The following is a 22,540-nucleotide window of genomic DNA, read 5'->3' on the forward strand; positions in this document are numbered from 1 at the left end:
AAGTAAGCCTAATAATTCGGCCCAACTTATCGTTACTGTATCATTATTCATTTTATAATTCATCATCGGCTATATAATTCACCACCGGCATACTTAGTCCCTTTCCACATGCAACCAACAATTACTCAAAATATTTCCTAAAGTAGATCAATAATATTTGAAATCTTCACCTCTAAGATGATTGAGATAATACCTTGGGGTATAACTTAAAATCATGTTTAATTTTTAAGATGAGGAAGAATGAAATAATAAATAAAAAAAGGAGGGAAAAGAAATGATACTTTAACCCCTTTTAAGTATTTTTTCTGTTAGAAATAAGATGAGAGAATAAGAGAAATCGTAATGAACTATACAAAAGAGTCTATTTATATGTTAAGATAAAGAATGCAGCACGAGAAATGTGGAAGCCAGGTGAGTGTGAGTATAAAGAAGATGGTAACTACCCCGCTTAAGGGGTTGCAACTTATCTTTTGTTGGCTAACGGAAGATTAAATGCGGTTAAGAAATGAAATAAAATTACATAAATATCTATAATTAGGAAATTTAATTTTAAAAAGGAAACATATATTTTAGAAACAAAAACCCCTTCGGAAATGCTATTGAAATAAAAAAAAAAAAAAAGAAAAAAGAAAAAAAAAAGGTACTTTTATCAATGTCAAAAAATTGTTGGCAATAAAAAGTATGTTAGGACATAAATTAATTTTTACAATCAAATTATTTTTAAATTTATTTGGTAATAATATTTTTTAAAACACACCTATTGTTAGTTTCACAATAATATCGTTTCAAAAGCTCCAATAAACAACACTCTATTGATATTTAAAACCTCCAAATTCTAGTTTCATTCAAAAGTTACACCGAGCTAAATTTGGATCCTAGTGCAAACTCTTAAGAATGTACGGCATGTACCTGTCCTTGCCCACCATTGTAAATTATCAGGGGTCACATAGGAGGAGGATAAGAACTAGATGTATTCGTAATAGTTACAGTCACGAGACTCTCTAACAAGTAAGAACAACTTGTAAATAAAGAAATTAAATTATCTTAAAAGTACAAGCAAACTAAACATTGAGCTTGAGAAAGATTAAATAAGATCCATTTCGACTCTTACAGGTAGACTTTTTTGGAGTTGCATAACCTGCTCATTTGCATATCCTTTCTCCTTTGTTTCCTTAAGCATCCAAGGTGGTATTGGTCTGCCCAATATATATGTACAGTGACGATCGATAATAATCTTCTCCAACATGACCGCATTCTTAATCAAATATTGGGTAAGCTCAAGATCAACAAGACGGCCAACAAACCCAGCCAATTCCACCTCCTTAAAGCAATGATGGGGATGGTTGCGAACTTTTAGGCAGTTTTCTTCCTAGAGACCCACAAGGCCCCGAATAGTATAACTGTGAAACAGGAAAGCGGCAAAACATACTTGAATGTGTGAAACTTTTAAACACTACCAAAAGGCGTAAAATAACGGCTTAGAACAGAGATATACATATTAAGTTTAGAACACAGACTTGTAACAGTACTTTCAAATCCGTTAAAGAAAGGGTACTGCACAACAATAAGGCATTTGAAACTCGAGAAAATATACCAGCCAAATCAAAATCAGTCCCAACGCAGTTTGATACTCAACGACTAAAACTTGGGCAGATCAATGAAGTATAAATGGAACTGCTATGACATCCAAAAAAAAAAAAAAATGCCTTCTTTTTTCCTTTCTGCTGGCAGGAGAATCATCGTACTAGAACTATCTTCATAATTTATCAGCATGTTAGAAACAAATGTATAAAAAATAAAAAGTTCCCTTTACTTCTATGTATCAATGTAATGTGATATTTTTAATATAAAGAATAAGAAAATCAAACACCTAAACCCAATCCGTATTTAAAAAACAACTATAGTAACCTACATATTTGCTTCATCAAGTTGTAATCACAACCAGAGATGATACAAGGACGTTGTTCCTAAATCTGAGCAAGGCTAAATTGCTTTAAAAAAATTATCAAACACTTTAAGTAATCTCATTACCTACATGGACAGCCGGGCCAACTCATTGAGAACTCGTATTGTGGTAGGGGACACTAAAAGAAAGTATCTCTTTCTTTTTTCTTTTATGTGTCTGTAATTCAAAATTAAATTTCATTATTTTAGACTAAAAAAAGTCTCGTGTTGACACCAACACATCTTAAAAAAAGCCAGCCCCAAGAAATTTTGAAACGGGATCAACATATCTCAAAACATGGAATTGACACTTTCTAGTATTGGACAAGAATATAATTGTAACTAAAAAATATAAGAGGTAATTATCAAAAATATTGCATATATGTAAATTTTTTACGATATATTTAAAAAGATTCATCCTCCACGTATGCAATTATTAGTACATAAAGTAGACAAACAATCAAATTTATATATACTGATATATAATGGATGTACTATACTCAAATTAACTCAACAACGTCTTTTTCCCAATTACTTGGAGTCGGCTACATGAATCCCAAATTTTCAATTACGCTCTATTCACGGTCATAACCTCAGTCAACTACATTTTATCATATCTTCGTTACTAACTCTATACATGTTATGTTTGGTCTTCCCCTACATTACCCTCAATGTAAATTCTTCCTAACTAGCTCTCACTTAGATGATCTGCTGAGTTCTGTTGTGTATATACACCTAGAGAGAGACACACACACAAACAAAAACACATTACCTCTTCTATTTATTCTCCCTATAACCTCTTCTATTTATTCTCTCCTAGAAACCCAATTTATTCCAGAAGTGCATACATTCACCAAATCACAAACTAACTCATATATCTCCCTATATAAATTACAATTTTATCTGTTTAAAAATTAGACATCTTTATATAAAGAAGACCATTATCCAATGCAAGTAACTTCTATCCATGGTTGTTGCTGTGAGAGGAAGACACGAGAGATAATTATTCTGTGTCATTATACAAATCTATAAAACTACCTTCGATTTAAATTTACGCAGCAAAGGTGATGCATTTATCAAGGTAGTCCAGCTGAGAACGCTTTTAGATTCATCTGCTATAACTTGCAATGTCAAGTGCTTGAGCTTGGTAAATTCAAGAAGTTGTTTGAATCCTCTATTACCCTGAAAAGTAAAACTTATTAAAATAATAATAATAATAATAATAATAATAACAATAAAAAAGATCACTACCTAGTGTTGGGGTTACGAGGGATGTTGGGAGGATGGACTCTATCCAGTCTCCTAACCATTGGTATAATTTTGTACAAAAAGTAGTTGCTCAAAGAAATATAAACTAACCTTGTTCCAAAGAGACAATCCATGCCCAACGAAAGATTCTCAATCTGCGAAAAGTAGCTTGAAAACAGGAAAAGAGAAGAGTCTAGTAGCACAGACCTCAAGATCCATCAAACTGGGGCAGAAGGATATCTCCAAAAACTTCAGCCGAAGTGAATAACCAATAACTATTAAATTCACTAAATGTTCCGAGCTTTCTACTAGTAAAGATTCGAGAATAGGATAATTGGAAAGGAAGTATTCAAGAATTTCTCCACAAATGTTCACACGCTTAAAACAGAGGGATCTTAGGGACCTAATGCTCGATAAACCTACGGGACTTTTGATGTGAATATAAGTCCGGTTTGGAAAAGTATATGGTATACCAGCAGCCTCTTCGAACAGGATACATGGTTGGAAGTCCAACTCAAGCCTTTGAACACACTTTTGCTATTGCAAACTCAATCCATCCATCAATGACACAATTAGAAGAGATATTCAAACAAAAAGAAACTCTAAACTCGTCTATGGTTAAACCACGATGCGACTCCACAACTTTGTTCACCCCTTATGTACTTAGATCTTTCTACTTCCAGCAGCTCCTCTGGATTTAATTCAAGAACAAAAATTGTTTGTAAAGCATCAAAGTTTAGAACCCTGTTAAATGACCACAAATGTTTCCATCTTTTTGAGAGTACACAGCGTGCCGCTTCTCTAATTCCCAGAAGAGACACAACAGAAACAAGAATTTCATCAGGCAGCCCACTGATCCAATCCTCCTTGTAGTTTTTACTCTGATGAACCAAAAGAATGGGCATAAATTACCACCAAAAAAAAAAAAACAACTACATTAAATAAGAATGCTGCTTCAGCTGAAACACTATACTAATCCAATCACCCAGAAAAGAAAAGAAAAGATAAAAAAAAAAAAAAAAAAACCCTTTAAATAAGAATACTTCAGCAAAAACACTAGACTAATTGAATCACCCAGAAAAAAAATTAAAATAAAATAAAAAACAGCTTTAAACAAGAATACTTCAGCAAAAACAATAGACTAATCGAATCACCCAGGAAAAAAATAAAATACGGCTTTAAATAAGAATGCTTCAGCATATACACTAGACTAATCCAATCACCCAGAAAGAAAAGAAAAAACCTTTAAATATGAATGCTTCAGCAAAAACACTAGACTAATTGAATCACCCAAGAAAAAAAAAAAAAAAAAAAAAAAAAAACCACCTTTAAGACTGATCAAAGTTAACATAATAGCTACTTTAACCAACAAATACCAGAGGCAACAAAAATAAAAATACAAAGACATAAGTATGTATGTACCTTGTGTTTTTTTGTGCATTTAGAGATGAATCTCATCCTTTTCCTCGTTGAAACTATTCTCCTCATAATTTATATATAAATAAGCTCTGCATAGAGTACCCAAAAAACAATTACAGATTAAAGAAGGAGCATAATTATGATAATAGAAATTTATGAAAAAAAAAAACAAAAATCAGAAAAAGAGACTCACCTCAGATTGAAGATTCAAAATAGGAGTACTAGTTTTCTTCACAGAACGAACAAAGATCCAAACTTTTGTGTTGGGAAAGTATGTTCACAAGATTTAATTTTGAGTAAGTGGATGGGAGAAATTATTACATGTTCCCTCGACATGAAGAGAAGATTGGTCCAAGAAAGGTTTCTAGGGTTTCGAATTCTCCAGATCCAGTCCCTCGGGAGATCCCGAAATGGCTCAAACCTCACCACCGACATGGTGGAAGAAACAACTGCAGAGCAGGAAGAAACGGTCACAGAAGCGGAAAAAGGATGGTTTCAAAATCTCTCAAGATGCTTAGAGACATTATTGAGGCTAAGGCTAATCTTCGAACTCTATTACTTGAAAAAAATTCTCAGAAAACACAACTGAAGAAGCTTGATAAGAAGTGCAAGCGGATGAACGGTGAAATTAAAAGCACTAAGAAGAAAATCAAGGTATATAGGAGGGAATTGTCTGCTATGAAGATTATTTGTGTCTTCTCTGCCAGAGATGAGCTATGCCAGAGAGTTGCTCTGCAGTGTCTCTTTGTCTGGCAAAATTATACTTTCCCCAATGCTCACTGAAAGTCACTGGAGGATTCGGCTCGATTCGAAATCATGCCTTTTGAGGAAACTGCAAGTAGCTCAACAAGTTCGGAGGAGTCACTCCAAATGCTCAAGCAGGCGATAGTCTATGTGGATAGGATGGCTGCCTTGCATATTGAAAAAGGTCGCTTGAAGAAAGAGTTAAATGAAAAAGAGAGCGAGTTGGAGAAAACAAGAAGTGATATCACAGCTGAAAAAGTGGAAAGAGATGGCATGATTACAGAATTACTATATGTAGATGAAATTGAGATCTCCAACGAAAAGGAGCTGAAGTTTGCTGCCAAATTGATCCGCAAGAAGGGAGTACCAGGATGCAAAGTTGTCCCCACTAGTCAATGAAGACTTAAGGGTCGTACTTAGTCTGCTTGCTCCAATCTGTGAAGCGTAGCATATATATGTATCATGCATAAGTATTACCATTTCTTCCACTGTAGATGTGAAATAATAACAGTAACAAAATCCATATACTCCACAAGATTAGCCTTTGATAGCATGGCCACAAGTGCACTAAAAAGGAAGAATAGTCATTTGATGAATATAAAAATAATAATAATAATAAAATAAAATAAAATTGAAGAGCCATATATTGATTCATACCCTCTTGTTCTAGCCTTTAGGGACATAGACTGCCTCCTCCAAATTCCAATCAGTGATCTACAAAAAAATAAGAATGAACAAATTGTTTTGAGCAAAAACTCCAAGAAATGAAAGCAATCTTTAATATGAAACCTTTGGAATCCAAATAAATCACTCTTATACAGTATACTACATACCATATACATGTTGCACTCCACAGGTTGGAGCAAGCAGACTAAGTACAACCCTCAAGTCTTCATTGACAGTAGGGATAATACAACTTTGAATCCTGGTAATCCCTTCTTGCGGATCAATTTGGCAGCAAACTTCAGCTCCTTTTCATTGGAGATCTCAATTTCATTTCAGCTTTGATATCACTTCTCATTTTCTCCAACTCGCTCTCTTTTTCATTTAACTCTTTCTTTAAGAGACCTTTTTCAATACACAAGGCAGTCATACTATCCATAGAGACTATCGTCTGCTTGAGCATTTGGAGTGACTCCTCCCAACTTGTTGAGCTACTTGCAGTTCCAGAAAATAACTAGTTAATTAAAGCAGTGTCATGATTGCAAAGCACTATTCCATTCTCCTAATTATAAGACAGTGAGTGTGTGTTACTCCTAATGAGATGAATTTTACACTACCAAAGGGCGAACCTTGACGTAATGATAAGGTTACTCCATTATGACCATGGAGGTCACGGGTTCAAAACAAAGAAACTGTCTCTCCACATTCCGATGTAAAGTTGGAACCCGCAGTGGCAGGAGTGTGCATTGAATTTGCAATCTAACTAGTTCATGGATGCTCAAACACAGTCCAACAGTTAAATTCGGTCTCTTTTGCAGCCACCGTGAAATAATTATATAAACATCCATTACATGAGGTACTGAAACATGGAATAACAATGAACCTACATATTAACAAAACTACCAAATTTCAGACGGTGAGTACACCCAACATTTTACCACAACACCAGTGTGCTAGTAAATACTTTCATGGATGAAAACCACGATTTAAGTTTACAGAGATTCTAAGTATTGCAGATCTGGAGTATTCTAAGTTTAGAAGGGCTACACTAATATCCTGGACCTATGGATTCAAACAAACCTACTAAGAGCATCAATCATTTAGAATCACTATAGTTCATAGCTAAAATCAAAGCAACACCATAAGCTGACACTAATTAAAAACTATTATTTAAAACACGAATAGGATAATCTAACATTGGATAGGTTCTTAGACAAACATACAGATATAACTAATATAAAGGCATGAATGCAAAGCAATTCTAAAGCTCACCCTCGGAAGGCGTGATTTTGAATAGAGCCGAATCCTATAGTGACTTTCTTGTCTTGATATCCAGCATTGGGGAAAGCATAATTTTGCCACACGAAGAGACACTGCAGAGCAACTCTTTGGCATAGCTCATCTCTGGCAGAGAAGACACACAAATAACCTTCATGGCAAACAATTCCCTCCTGTATACCTTGATTTTCTTCTTAGTGCTTTGAATTTCACCATTCATCCCCTTGCACTTCTTATCAAGCTTCTTATCAAATCTCTCAATTCTGAGAATTTTTTTCAAGCAATATAGTTCGAAGATTAGCCTTAGCCTCAATAATGTCTCTAAGCATCTTGAGAGATTTTGAAACCATCCTTTTCCTCTTCCTGCTCTGCAGTTGTTTCTTCCGCTATGTCGGTAGTGAGGTTCGAGCCATTCCTGATCGGATTTGATTAGAATTACATTAAAATTCAATAATATAATTTACTGGATACCTATAACTTATTGAAATTTAATAATAAATAGCATTTAGTTAATCACTGATTACAAAATTTCTAAATAGATACTAGAAATTGAGTGAAAAATTCTCAATAATCCGATTGCTCTTAGATTTAGTTGAAATTCATACTATTCCATAGGACAAAATTGACAATGACAAGAATAAACAAATCAACACTCAGATACAGTAATCAATTATTCCAAAAACAATGACACCCCCTCAGCTTTGCTACCTTTGACAAAGACACCCATTGAGGGGGCAGACGTGGTAAAATGGCCTAAGTACCCTTTGACTAGTGAAATGACACTTTTGAATAGCGAAATTACTAAATCACCCATTCTAATAAATTTGAAATATCCAAAATAACCTCTCTCACATCTCTCTATATACAAATATGATCAATATATTCATAACCTGCTATATATATATATATATATATATATATATATATAGACTCACTTTGCGCAATCTGTGTCTCTGCCAATATAATATATATATATATATATATATATATATATATATATATATATATAGAAGTTACAGACCATCTATATATACATATATATATATCAACTCACATATACTGATCTGTGGCCTGAACAAAGTGTGTTCTGCCGCCACTGGTCGAAACGTCGCCGGCCAACAATCCTCTGACTTCTCTAAGCCTTTTGCTTCCCGGAGTAGATTCAAGTGAGATTTTAGATCGCGCAAAGGAATCAAATGGATGTGATTTAGTTAATTCCGGTGATACCACCACCACCTCCGCTGTAACCTTCGACCACAGTCTCATGATGCAAATGGATCTGAATTGATCTGTGGGTTGCTCCTCTGTTTGTTTTTGCACATTTTTGCATAGATTAAGCGTGGTGGTGGTGATAAGAGATGTGGTTCTGTGCAATCACAGATGGGTGGAGAGAGACGGTGGCGGCGGCAGTGGTTGAGGAGAAGTGGTGCTGGCGGTTGTGATTGAGGAGAAGTGGTGGCAGTATAAGGAGAAAGATGATGGCGGCGTTGTGGTTGAGGAGATGGTAGCGGCAGGATGTGGTTGGGGATAAGTGGCGATGGCTGTGGTTAAGGGGCTGTGATTGAGGAGATGATGGCGGCAGGTGAAAAGAGAGAAAGGGTGGGGATCGATGGGCTAGAAGAGATTGGTAAAAGGGCAAAAGTGTCATTCTAAAATTCTAATAGTTTACAATTAAAATTAGTTAAATATTGATGGGCAATTTTGTCTTTTCAAACCTTTTAAGGGTCTGTTTGGTTCCAAATTTTGTCAGGGGGTGTCATTGTCAAAAAAAGGTCTAACTTGTATATAAGTGTCATTATGGCAAACCTCAGAGGTGTCGTTGTAATTAACCCAAAATCATAATAAGAAATACCAAAAAAAAAAAAAAACCTTTCTGCAACTTCAACATGTGCTTTTCTAGTGGCCAAGGCCCAAGGTACCAACACTGCGAACAATTTTTTGACCTTGAAACATGAAGAACAACAGATAAAAACATGCCACATAAATATATAAACAATTGTGAATATTGAGAGAGTGCCACTAATACATAACGTACTATTTTATTTATTTATTTAGCATAGTCTCAAACAAATTAAGTTAAATCTTAAATTTATAGCACTTGTAAACATCACAGTAATCCAAATTCGGACTACGACTTCTATTCACTATAATTGTTATTATTTATTATTATTATTGCAAACATCAAATTCATCATAAAAACACACACATTCTTTTAATAATCTTTATAAATCCCATATGTTTCTATGAATATTTAAAATTCTTTTAATGCAAAGCATGGTTTGCTTAATACCTTCGGACAAACTATTCTAAACTAGCGCTCACACCAACCATCACTCACTGAATGAATGTTTTGAAAAATGTTAAAACTTAAATTTTTCAATCATTTATAGCAGTGGTACCTGATATTTGTTGCATTGCCATTATATAAGAAGTTAAGAACTGCCAAGTCTGCCATTATGCCACCTCATAGTCGTGCCAAAGTTGTGTGTGTCTACATATATATATATATATATATAGATATAGATATGTACGCATATGAATAGATAAGTTTAGAAAACACCTATTATGCTTTAAATTCATATGAGATCTGTTTGGCACATGCAGCTGATCGAGGCCAAACAGTAAAAGACATAAATGTGGCCATGCACTTGGGCTATTTAAGTGAGAAGGAAGAGTGACTTGTAAGCCTGCATGGATGGTACTGTGGTACAGTCAGGGGCGGAGTCGGGATTTTATTTTAAGGGGGTACAGGGCACTTGATTGAAAAGAAAAAAAAATCAACAGTATAACAAATACAGAGTGTAACTTTTCTAAATTAAAAGGCAAACAAGAAAAAAAAAAAAAAAAAAAAAATTGTAAAATAATATACTAAATAAATAGGGTAAAAAATTAAATAATTGACAAATATAAGAACCAAAATATTCATTAAATACAATCACAACTATCTTCTTTGGAGCGATTTATGAATTGATTTAAATAAGTAGAAGGAAAATAAAAAGAATAAGAATTAGAGAAGGAAAAATAAAATATGGAGTAATTGAAGAAGGGGGATCCGTGTATACTTTTATTTTATTTTTTTAAAGGAAATTGAAGGAATTTGAAAATTTTTGGGGGGTTATTCAAAATTACCATATAAATATAAGTAGATAACAAAATTATGAATATATGTATAGTAAGTTGGAGCAAGGCCAGGGGGCAAGTGCAGGATTTCTCGATGGGGTTGGCTAAATCAAAATATATCAACCAAAATCAACTGTTGTTTAATTCAATTTTAGTTAATTAACAATGTTTCTTTAGACAATTGACTGATTAAGGCATAGAAAATCCTATTTGGGTAATTAATAAGAAAAAAAATACCAATTTATTTTTGAACAATTCACCACTCAGTACCTCTCTCTTCTTTTGACCAATTTACTAATCCTATTTGAGAATCTACTAGTGGAAGCAGAGTGTGAGGTAGTTCACGGCAAGCCCCTTCCAACACTATGGAATTCACTCAAAAGCATTCTTTTTGTAAGAATTTTAATTTTCAAGAAGTAACTTTAGAGCTTTACCCTATATTAAGAACTTTTGCTTGTCAAAGTTCTTGTTATGATTTTTTTTTAGTTATGAAAAGATTTCCATCTTCAAAAAGCTTGGCATGTTGATAAAAATTGTTTTAGATTAAATCTCTGAATATTTCTAATCCAATTCAGAATTTTTTTTTTGTTTTCTCTTTTCATGTCCAGATTCAAATTTCCCACAGAAATAGAAGTCATATATATATATATATATATATATATATATATATATATTTGTTTTGCTAAAAAAAAAAAGAGTAAATTATTTACCTCAAAATGCAATGCAAATTTTGTTACTCTATATTGTAAAAAAACAAAAAATTACATAAAAAAGATCATAAAAAATTTCACCAAATAGGATTTAGTTTGCAAAACAATAATTACAGACCTTGATTGGTTGATTCGGAAAAAATAGTAAAACAAAACCCATACATACAAGTTAGCGGTTGCAGATAGAGAGGGGGGCAAGCTTGAGAGTTGAGAGACAGCGGCTGAAGCTTGCGAACGGCGAACCCGAACTGGAACAGCGGGCGATGGAAACTGAAAGATGTGGATTTTGATTTTTTGAACAATCTGAAATGATATGCCGATATGGGTTTTGAACTTTTGATTCTTGCAGTTGCAGAGAGAGACAGAGAGGGGGGGCCGGTGGCTAGTTCAGAGTTGAGAACGAGAATAGAGATGGAGGAGATTGGGGAGGCTGAAATGATTTGACCTAAAAATGTTTTTTTTTTTTTTTTTTCTGGTGGCCCATCATCCATGGGCCTATAAATTTTGAGGCCCTAGGCGACTGCCTCTGTCGCCTTGGGTCAGGGCCAGTCTGGGCATATTTCACTTGCACCTTTATTTTAGTATGATGGCTGAGTTGACTTTGGCTTAATTGAATAGGTTAAATTAGAGTAGGCTAATACTATTAACATTTTTTAATTTTTGCTGGGCTAAAATCTGGGCCTTAATTGACTTCGCCAGGGTACATTGATAAGGGATTTTTTTGATGAGAACCATAATCTCGAACATTTTGAATTCAATTATTGGTGAGTTAACTTTTGGATTGTTGCGAGGGGAAAATAAATAATAGTTTAACCTCTTTAAGTATTTTTCAACACCTTCCCAAAATGACATTAAATGATAATAAGTGATTATCAGTTGCCCTTATTTTTACATAAATGTGGACATTCCTTTTGTCCTTATCATCTGTTTTTTTTTTTTTTTTTCCCTTCTTTTTATTCATTTCTTTCTTTTCCATTCTTTTCTTATCTCCTCCTTTTTTTTCTTTTTTACTTTCCCTTTTTCTTTTAGTTTTTTCAAGAGATAAATCATGTTTCTTTTCGCTTTCTATTTTGTTTCTTTTTAATTCGAACCCAATTTAAGTTGCAATTAAACAACTTGTGGAACATTAAATTATTATTATAATTATTCTAAGTTAAAGTGAAAAAAAGAAATTAGTACTCACATTTTTTTTATAGGCTTGGAAGTTGGAACGGAGATTGTTGTAGCCCAACTTTTTGGGTATGGGCTCAAAGTTAAGCAGACCGAGGTCATTTGTCCATTTCAAAATTGACGTTGCAACCTAACCGCCAGGCTAAAGTTTATCACTCTTCCTTCCAGAATATTAATTACATCATTCCCCGCCAATCAAACGGTTACAATAACTTCATCTTTTGTCACTTTTTATTCCGAGTCATTAATTCAGACAATACATATCCATGCAACACCATAAACTACCATACACTCGCAGGAAAACATTCGCACATTCCTTACTCAATCCCTAAACAACTAGTCGTCCCGATCTTATATTAAAACCCAACTTCTTACTTTCAGTTCACTATTACCTACTCTCTCTCTCAAACCCTCGCTTTGTTCACTTTCTCTCTCTCTTCTGTACCTGTTCGCTTTCTCTTTCTGATAGTCATGGGTAAGATTTACTTCTTCTATATTGCTTAATTATGTTATGGTTGTGATAATTTCTTAGTTTTGTGATTTAATTTTCTTCTTCTTCTTTTTTTTTTTTTTTTATGTGTACAGGCAAGATCAAGATCGGGATAAACGGTAACAGATCTACTCTCTTGCAAATTGTATATATAATTGTGAAATTATGAATATAATGGTTTTATTAATTTTGGGTTAGTGATAAAATTTCTGAACTCTACGTGTAGGTTTTGGAAGGATTGGCCGATTGGTGGCGAGAGTTGCTTTGCAGAGAGATGATGTTGAGCTTGTCGCCGTTAATGATCCATTTATCACCACTGATTACATGGTACTTAATTGCTCTTTTGATCGCATAATTAGGCTATTGATGCTGTTCTTTCTCTGAGCTACTTCAATCGCATAATTAGTTTGGTTGATCAGATAATTCAATTAGTGTTCTGATTTTTTATTTGATCTTTAAAAAGTATTATATGGAGTGGATCTGTGTAGGGTTTTGATTATTGGTAATGGGGTTTATCTGGGTGGAATGATCTTGAAGACATATATATGTTCGAAGTAGCTTTTTGACTATGCTAACAGGGCTAATCTGTGTTGGTTGATGGTTCTTGCAGACATATATGTTTAAGTATGATAGTGTTCATGGTCAATGGAAGCATCACGAACTCAAGGTGAAAGACTCCAAAACCCTTCTCTTTGGTGAGAAGCCAGTTGCTGTGTTTGGTGTTAGGTACACACTTCAGCACACATATAGACGAATGCAGTGACAAAATAGGCATGTTAGATGTATGGCCCAATTGGGATTTAAAAGTCATTGTTAAAGACCCTGCATCCTTCTGGTTTGAGCTAGCCCGTTTTGTTGTGATCTTGTGTTTACTTTGTTTGATTTTTATTCTGTAAAAAAAAAAGAAAAAAAAGAAAAAAAAGAAAAAAAAAAAAAGCATGTGTCTGTGTGTGTAGAATATATGTACAAACGGATATATGCGGACACTTGTCTTGTGTGTGTTTGTTTGAGAGGGTTTATGTTGTAAGAAGTTTGCCAATTGTGCATAAAATGGATGCTGACTAAAAGTTTTTTTTGTTGATTTGAATTTATTAGGAACCCACAAGAGATCCCCTGGGGCGAAACAGGAGCTGAATATATTGTTGAGTCTACAGGAGTGTTCACCGATAAGGACAAGGCTGCAGCTCACTTGACAGTTTGCTACTATTCTTTACCGCATATACTTTATTTTGATATAGAAGATCTATATCATTCATTTATTTTTTGCATTCCTCGCATTTATTACTGTTTTTAAAGTAATAATTAGTACTCTTAACTCAACAAAACGTTTCTTAACTACTTATTCTCTCTATCCCCCTCTCCCCCTCCCCTGTTTGAGGTCATAGTCTCAATCAAACAACAAGTTACCTATCATAATTTTGGTCATCCTCTTCTTGCCGTAGCATTACCCTCATTGTGAACAATCTTGTTTTACCATTCCCATGCATTTAAGTTCCGTGATCTTAAGTACTTGGAAACCATGTTCTTAATTTTTTTCATATTGAATCTGGTGGGATTTTCTGTAGTCTGGCTTATTTTAATTTTAATTTTAATTTTAATTTTAGAACTGATCAATTTGTTCGATGCTATTGGTTCTTTTGAATTCTTGAAGATTGAGGTTGAATTCTGCCAGCGGTTCAATTATCTGAATTGTGTTGGTTTTATTGATTTGTCAGGGTGGTGCTAAAAAGGTCATTATCTCAGCCCCTAGCAAGGATGCCCCAATGTTTGTTGTGGGTGTAAATGAAAAGGAGTACAAGCCAGATCTTCATGTTGTTTCCAACGCTAGTTGCACTACCAATTGTCTTGCTCCCCTTGCTAAGGTTCATATATTATTTATTCCGGTCTTTTGATTCAAATGCAATAACTCTGTAGCAAAACATATAAGCAGTGAAAGCTAACTGTGGTTCCCAGTTTCAAATTTAGCAAATTGTGTAGGGTTTAATGTTATCTTACATTATCCTGACTCAATTATCCAGGTTATCAATGACAGATTTGGCATTGTAGAGGGCCTTATGACTACCGTTCACTCCATCACCGGTGGGTCTTTTTGTGGTTTGTTTATTCTTTCACACTAAGGCTGCACTGTGTTAGTTATATGCTGATATTGTGTTTCAGCCACACAAAAAACCGTTGATGGACCATCAAGCAAGGACTGGAGAGGTGGACGAGCAGCTTCATTCAACATCATTCCTAGCAGCACTGGAGCTGCCAAGGTATTGAAGGATTATGAAGTTGCTTATATTACTTATATCTTTGTTTTGCATTAAAGAGCTATCGGATGTGATGATTTTCTTAACTTATAAAATTGGCATTTGAATGTAATTTCTCTATTGTATTTGCTGTACTTCTTTCTTCCAACTCTTATCTCTTCCTTCTTCTGAACATATTTGTGATCCTGCAAGGCTGTTGGTAAAGTGTTGCCTGCGCTGAATGGGAAATTGACTGGGATGGCCTTCCGTGTCCCTACCGTTGATGTCTCTGTTGTTGACCTCACTGTGAGGCTGGAAAAGGCTGCTTCCTATGAACAAATCAAAGCTGCTATCAAGTATATTGCATTTATTTTTATTTTTTGGAATTGTATATTCGTTGTAGTTTGCTTTTGTCAAACTTGATTGCTTGTGATACTTTTTGGTATTTTTCTTAGTAGGTAGATGTTTACATGTCCTCTTACAATGTGTGGTCTATTTTTGTTTACCAACTTTTTATCCTTAATGAATGGTTATCAGGGAGGAGTCTGAGGGAAAGCTGAAGGGAATCTTAGGTTACACAGAAGATGACGTGGTTTCCACTGACTTTATAGGCGACAGCAGGTATAGATTGATATAAAGTCATGGATGGGTTTCAATCTCCCTCTTTTTTCCCCCTTGAATAGTTTTTGGAATTCATGGTCCTCTTAAAACAATTAACAAGGCCATAGTGCATACAAGGGCATTCCTATCTTTTTTCCTTTTCAATTGCTTTTTACAAGTCTGGGTCCTTTTCAAACATTAGACATGAATGTATTGTGTGTGTGGTATCCTATGTTGTGTCCTTATTGACAATTGCTGTTTAGATTATTCGACATAATGGATTAATCTAACCGAAATGACCTTTGACAAGCAGTATAATTTGGTTTTTCTGTTCAAATTTCCAGGTCAAGCATCTTTGATGCAAAGGCTGGAATTGCTTTGAATGATCACTTTGTGAAGCTCGTTTCTTGGTATGACAACGAGTGGGGTTACAGGTAACAATCTACTTCTATTTCACGTTCGATTCATAGCTGGATGTTTTTATATTATGTGCTATGTGTTTGATAGGATATGATATGGTTATGGGTTGATAGTTGATTAATTATGCTTATTGATTTTCCCCCTCTTTTTTTTTTTGTGTGTATTGCAGCACACGTGTGGTCGACTTGATCGTCCATATGGCAAATACCCACTAAATTGGGCGCAAGATTGGCTCGACTATGTTTTATGTATTTTACATACTGGCTTGATCATGGTATTAGCTTGTGTTTGTTTTAAGGGGAGAGAAGGATAAAATAAGTTGTTTTGGGACAACAATTTCTAGGCCGCGTTGTGATTAGCAGGTTTGGTGGGGACACATATCCCTCCCTTTTTAATGGTATGTTCCTCACACGCACTTAGCCCATTTCGGTAAATTCTTCCACACATCAACTTACGTCGGTAGAATTTTTAATGAAAAATCCAATTTGAACAATAGAAAATGTGTGAAGCTTGTGCAAAATCTCAAAAATGATTTTACCATAGTTTCAATTTGCCACGGTTTTGTGTTTTTTTCTTGTGCAGATTATGAATACACTGAACAGAAGAAATGGATGAGAAATTGAAAATGTGGACTTGCTAGTTACTAGGAAGCCACAAGTCATGGGCCTGGTTTTGGGTTTTGTCTAGATTCGAAGAAGAGCAAACATAGTTTTGGCCCAGGTAATCAAACTTATGTTTTGGTGAGGATTCGAGTCTTTCTCGGGTTTGTAGTTTCTTGTCAATAAAAAATAAAATATTTAAATTTTTATTTATTATTATATTTTTGAGTGTTTTAATATGTTGTTCTTGGTGTTATCTACCACCAGATATATTTAAAAAAATTGTGAGAATTAACATAATTGTCATAGTTAAAGTGCTACCTTCAGTTTTGAAAAGGGTGGATGAGTTTAAGTTTTAATAAAGAATAGTACGAGATTATACAAGAATAGTACGAGATTTGATTAGGAGTTTGCCAGAAAGATAATGTTTTTATAATTAAAATTTGAAGAAATTTGGTTTAAAATTTTAATTAATCGTTCAGCGTTTCCAAACATTGCTTGAGTGAGAATCTGTTTACTTTTTTAATTTATTTACTAAAATGAACAATTCTGCTTTTAAAAGAAATAAAAATTGCAAAACTCAAACTTTAATATTTGTACTTGAAACTCTATAGTTACACTTTTGACATTGTTACAGAACTTGATGAACGATTGACGAACAAAAACAAAACATGAAAAATATATTGTGCACCCATCTAACATTAATATATATATATATATAGCCAATTTTGCTGATGAAAAGAGATTCCATGGATCTAGGTTCATCAAGTTTAAATTGAATTCATATAGTCTTAATGGTGGCTTGCAAGTTTTTGTAAATATCTGACTTTAAGTTGTACTTCCGATTCAAAAGAATAGTCTGATGTGTATATATATTATTTATTTTTATCAAATGACATCTAATTCAATGATATAACATCTCTGTCTCAAAGAGGAGGGAAGGGATTTGAACCAGAAAATCACGTTGTCAAACTTGAAAATCATATGAAAATTCATGGGACCTAATTTGCTACATCTCATCTCGGATGATATTAGTTAGTTGAATTTAAAAAAAAAAAATTTGTACATCTTTTCATATTTCCTTAAAATGGTCCTACAATGGGGACAGAAACAAAGAAATAGCCAGAAGAAACCTGCATTGGCTTTTAGTAGTACGCAGAAACCATGTCTGGTTAAAATTGCAAGTTAAGGAAGTTAGGTTTACAAGGGAGATCAATCCATAACACACAACAGTCCGTTGGAAATCATTAAAGCTTGTTTCTACCATTAATGTAACCATGCCCACCTCACTCAAACACTCGGACCCTCAAGCCCTCTACAAATCAGATGCATGCATGTTAACCTCAGAAATTAAATATGATTCCAGAGGCAATTCGATTCACATTCAAGTTACTGGAGAGAAGAAAAATAAACATTACCATAGAGACCTTCTAATAGCTAACCTCGCAACATTAAATCAAGAAAGAAGATTGAGCAATATATACCTACCATATATACGCGGCACTCCATACCTAGTGTCAGCAGACTCCTTAAGTGAGTTCCTCAACTCTGCAATGACTAGGGGCGTAAATACAATTCTGCATCCCTCTTCTCCACTCTCGTGGATCAAATCAGCAGCAAAACTCGGTTCATCTTCATTTGAGATTGCAATATCCTTCATTACTGTTACCAAATCCGAAATTATATCATTCATTATCACTTCTGCAACTTCAATCTCAGTTCAGATCACCTTCACCCTCCTCTATATTTGCTTCAACTGCTTCTTCGAAGTACCTCAAAAGGGTCGGAATGCATCCTTAATTTGCATATTTATTCTTTGGCGCAGCCCAAAATATTTAAATGACACTAGACTAGTAGCACAGACCTCAAGATCCATCAAATTGGGGCAGAAGGATATCTCCAAAAGCTCCTCATTCATTTCAAGTTCAAAAATTGTTTGTAAGGCATCAAAGTTTAGAACCCTGTTAAATGACCACAAACGTTTCCATGTTTTTGAGAGTACACGAGTTTCTCTAATTCCCAGATGAGACAAAACAGAAACAAGAATTTCATCAGGCAGCCCACTGATTGAGTCCTTGTAGTGTTTACTCTGATGAACCAAAATAATGGGCATAAATTGCCAAAAAAAAACACAAAAAAAAAGATAATTTACTCCGACTTCTCATATGATTTACTATAATTACAAGCGGCATCCTTCCTGTTCCATAAATTACGCGGACCTTCCTATTTTTTAAAATATCATCCCTTCTGTTACGGTCAACCCCAGTCAACGACGGAAATTGACTACTATTTTTATTAAAATTCCTAAAATACCCTTGTCTATATAATTAAATAAATATTATATTTAAAAGATATATATATATATATCAAGCCCTGGAAATGAACATCCTGCACGAGAAACGCGTTCATCATAGATGACCTAATTTGGGTATTGATTTGAGGATTGAGAGATCAAGATCGCGACCGAGGGCGGCGGTGACGGTTGATTCTACATGGCCGAGCGCGAAGTCGAAGTGGTGAGAGGGTTGGGTTTGGTTCAACAGATCGTCTTCATCCGGGGATTAATCTAGCAGTGACACTCGGCGACAACGATGGCGGCGACTATGTAATTTCTGTTGCCGGAAAAATAACTAAAGACTAGTACTCTTCCTCGCGCCCACCGTGCGCGGCGGCTAAATAAAATTGGAAACCAAGCAAACATAACATAAACCCAGAGCAAGAGTGCCCTGTTTCTGTATTTTAATGCTACTTGTGCTTCCCAAGAAAATATAAAGCTACCTGTATTGCATAGATGTTTCAAATCGATTTGGTAATTTCAAGAAACACTAGTTTTCCAGTTAATCTAAAACACAAAAATAACTCGCCAAAAAACTAAAACAAATTAAAAAAACATATTAGGGAGTGATGATAGTTATGGTTCTAAAATAAATTTTCCACACAGATTGAGACCGATCAAAGAAAATGATATAATTCAAAGAACCCAGAAGCAAAAATAGCATGAAATACCCAAAATTAAAGCCAAATGCCAAAATAGATGAATTATTCTAAAGAGAGAGAGAGAGAGAATTGTGTAATTTGTCGGCATATGCTCAGATATATACTTACAGACTGCGACATTATACGTTCCATGACAAGCTGCAAAGTCTCGGAAGAAGCAAACGAGAAAGGGTTGCCGGAGACGGTCGCCGCCTCCTCCAACTCTCTGGCCAAATCCTCCGGTATAGTCGGACCTCCACCACAACCAGCACCGTTAACTCCGCCACTTAAGGTCTTCACTAGCACCTGATGCGGAGCCAAAGTTTTGGACACTTGGAGAGCAGAGACACTCCAAGAGCGAGAAAGAAACTCCATCGGCTCTCTTGGGGTCTCCGGCGGCAGGAAAAACGCGGGTTGAACCAAGTCCATGTAGTGAACGAACTGACCCGGAAATACAGGTATGCGCAACAAAAGAGAAGATTTGGAGTTTCGTTTTATGTGCGAGAGAGATGTGACAGAAATCCGGCAAGCTGCAATTTCAACAAAACCCATAACAATGAGACCCATTTTAGTGACCATCCAGTGAGTTGCAAGACATGCATGCGACTCCGGTGAACAAACGACGAGCTTTGTCCAACCTCTTTCAGTTCCCGTTCAGACCAAACAGAGAGCCGAACTGAAATTCTTTGTTGCTACAGTACTTTTCTGGACTGAAATCAACTAACCATGCTTGGATTGTGGTTCATCGGACTAACTGTGTTCTTTGTTGCCTCTGAAATTGGAAATTCATTAATATATATGTGTGTGCACACACACGCATACATTGGGGTGTTTAAGTCATTTATCATTGAAAGTTGAGGGTATTTTAGTAATTTTGACAGGTCCGTTAGTATATTTAACGATCTGTCACACATAAGGGAGGTCCGTGTAGGATATTTTTAAAAGTAGTAGAGGTCCGCGTAATTTTCGAAAAAGGAAAGGTGCCGCCTGTAATTATGGCAAACCATAGAGTAGGTCAGTGTAAATTACCCAAAAAAAAAAAACATTAAATAAAAATGCTTCAGCAAATACACTAGACTAATCCAATCACCCAGAAAAGAAAAGAAAAAACCTTTAAATATGAATGCTTCACCAAAAACACTAGACTAATTCAATCACCAAAAAAAAAAAAAAACCCCTTTAAATAAGAATGCTTCGGCAAAAACACTAGACTAATCCAATCACCCTAAAAAGAAAAGAAAACACCTTTAAATAAGAATGCTTTGGCAAAAACACTAGACCAATCCAATCACCCAAAAAAAAAATCTTTGAATAAGAATGCCTCAGCAAAAACACTAGACTAACCCAAACACCTAAAAAAATAAAAAAAATAACCTTTAAATAAGACACAAGACTAATCGAATCACTCAAAAAAAAAAAAAAAAAACCACTTTTAAGATTGATCAAAGTTAACATAGCTATTGACCAACAAAAATAAAAGTACAGAGACATAAATATGTATGTACCTTGTGTTTTTTTGGTGCATTTAGAGATGAATCTCATCCTTTTCCTCGTTGAAATTATTCTCCTCATAATTTATACATAAATAAGCTGTGCATAGAGTACCCAAGAAACAATTACAGAAGGAGAATAATTATGATAATAGAAATTTATGAAAAGAAAAAAACACAAAAATCAGAAAAAGAGACTCACCTCAGATCGAAGATTCAAAATAGGAGCCCTAATTTTTTTCACAGAGAAAAAAGATATATCCAATTGTCCTGCAACTAGGGTAAAAGAAACTAAGAAAAGAAAAAAAATGAGATATTATATCCAATTGTCCTGCAACTAGGGAAGAAGAAGCTGTTTATTCATTTTTCTCAGCTTCTTCTTCCCTAGTTGTCAGGAAAATTGGCTAAATTACTCTTCTCTCCTTATTTTGTTTTAAAAATAATATCCAATTGTCCTGCAACTAGGGTAAAAGAAGCTGATAAACAGAAAAAAATGAGATATATTGATTTTTGGAACAATCTGAAATGATATGCCGATATGGGTTTTGATATAGGTAATAGGTTTTGAAATTTTGATTCTTGCAGACAGATAGATAAACTGAAATATATGGGTTTTGAACTTTTAATTCTTGTAGATTTTGTAGTTTGCAGTTGCAGAGAGAGATAGAGAGAGGCAAGTTCAGAGTTGAGAACAAGAATAGAGATGGAGGCGATTGGGGATTTGCCCTAGATATAAAAGTGAATCCGACAGTTGAAAATGACCATCCATGTGCTCTTCAGGAACAGTATTAAACGGTTGAAGATCTGTCTAGTTGTATTTTCTTAATTGGTGTGGACAACTAAGATTGACTCTGAGGTTATGAAACGGATTGAGGCTTGGATGTTTAATTTTTATTGGTTCAAAATGTTACTATTATTTATATGCCATTATGATGCTTTTGCGAAGTTAAAATCATGATCGAGTAGGATTTGTTATTTCTTTGACTAGCGCTATTGCGAGCGTGCGCTTGCAAGAGCACTCACGCGCACCCCTTTTTTAGCCGTAGGATGTGTCCTTCTTGAGATTCGGGTCTCTCTTCTCACTCCGTTTTGGCTCCGTTTCTCTCTCTTCTCATGGCATTAACCCAACTTTCTCTTACGTCACTACAGTTATTATTATTATAAATTTTAAAGCTCTAGGCGACCGTCTTTGTTGCCTTGGGTTAGGGCTAATCCTGGGCTTATTTTGCTTGGGCCTTTATTTTAGTATGGTAACGGAGTGGATTTGGGCTTAATTGGGTGGGCTAAAACTATTAGCATTTTTTTTTTTTTGGTGGGCCCTACATCCGCCCTTGCCCCTTGGCTTCGCCCTTTTGTACAGTGATAAGGGATGTTTATTTGGTGCGAACCATAATCTCGAACGTTTTGAATTCAATTACCGGTGAGTTAATTTTTGGAT

General features: G+C 34.9%; 1 protein-coding gene and 1 long non-coding RNA gene across 8 annotated transcripts; one reads left to right on the forward strand and one right to left on the reverse strand.

Moving 5' to 3' along the window:
• Nucleotides 1-1,002: 1,002 nt before the first annotated feature.
• LOC132303880 (uncharacterized) lies at nt 1,003-11,729 on the reverse strand. 6 transcript variants are annotated; one of them, XR_009481418.1, is made up of 9 exons: nt 11,293-11,729; nt 7,291-7,711; nt 6,189-6,509; nt 6,013-6,069; nt 4,805-5,922; nt 4,615-4,700; nt 3,304-4,073; nt 2,983-3,126; nt 1,003-1,400 (listed from the first exon to the last, which is right to left on the reverse strand). It is a non-coding gene; the product is annotated as an uncharacterized LOC132303880 (long non-coding RNA). The 6 variants fall into 6 exon arrangements; XR_009481421.1 differs by having other exon boundaries at nt 4,805-5,060; nt 11,293-11,724; XR_009481417.1 differs by having other exon boundaries at nt 4,805-6,069.
• Nucleotides 11,730-12,624: 895 nt separating this feature from the next.
• Nucleotides 12,625-16,855, forward strand: LOC132303879 (glyceraldehyde-3-phosphate dehydrogenase, cytosolic-like). Of its 2 annotated transcripts, XM_059801326.1 has the most exons (13): nt 12,625-12,771; nt 12,882-12,905; nt 13,013-13,113; nt 13,397-13,512; nt 13,882-13,981; nt 14,502-14,648; nt 14,805-14,865; nt 14,944-15,041; nt 15,231-15,373; nt 15,555-15,638; nt 15,962-16,051; nt 16,207-16,434; nt 16,620-16,855. In XM_059801326.1, the coding sequence occupies exons 1-12, from the start codon at nt 12,768-12,770 to the stop codon at nt 16,250-16,252; spliced, it is 1,014 nt and encodes a 337-aa protein (XP_059657309.1). In that variant the 5' UTR covers nt 12,625-12,767; the 3' UTR covers nt 16,253-16,434; nt 16,620-16,855. The 2 variants fall into 2 exon arrangements, with proteins under 2 accessions (XP_059657309.1, XP_059657308.1); XM_059801325.1 differs by lacking the exon at nt 12,625-12,771 and having other exon boundaries at nt 12,872-12,905.
• The last annotated feature ends 5,685 nt before the right edge of the window (nt 16,856-22,540 follow it).

The sequence above is a fragment of the Cornus florida genome, unplaced genomic scaffold (assembly GCF_030987335.1).
Source record: "Cornus florida cultivar Cherokee Brave unplaced genomic scaffold, ASM3098733v1 CherokeeBrave_3.0.0_Hap2_Chr04, whole genome shotgun sequence".
In the NCBI taxonomy this organism is placed as follows: domain Eukaryota; kingdom Viridiplantae; phylum Streptophyta; class Magnoliopsida; order Cornales; family Cornaceae; genus Cornus; species Cornus florida.

Bases quoted from the DNA above. Each gene is read 5' to 3' on its own strand.
- LOC132303879 (XM_059801325.1), top strand. From the start codon at position 12,872: ATGTGTACAGGCAAGATCAAGATCGGGATAAACG. The intron at 13,982-14,501 runs GTTTGCTACTAT...TTGATTTGTCAG, and splicing joins AGGCTGCAGCTCACTTGACA to GGTGGTGCTAAAAAGGTCAT. The intron at 14,649-14,804 runs GTTCATATATTA...TCAATTATCCAG, and splicing joins GTCTTGCTCCCCTTGCTAAG to GTTATCAATGACAGATTTGG.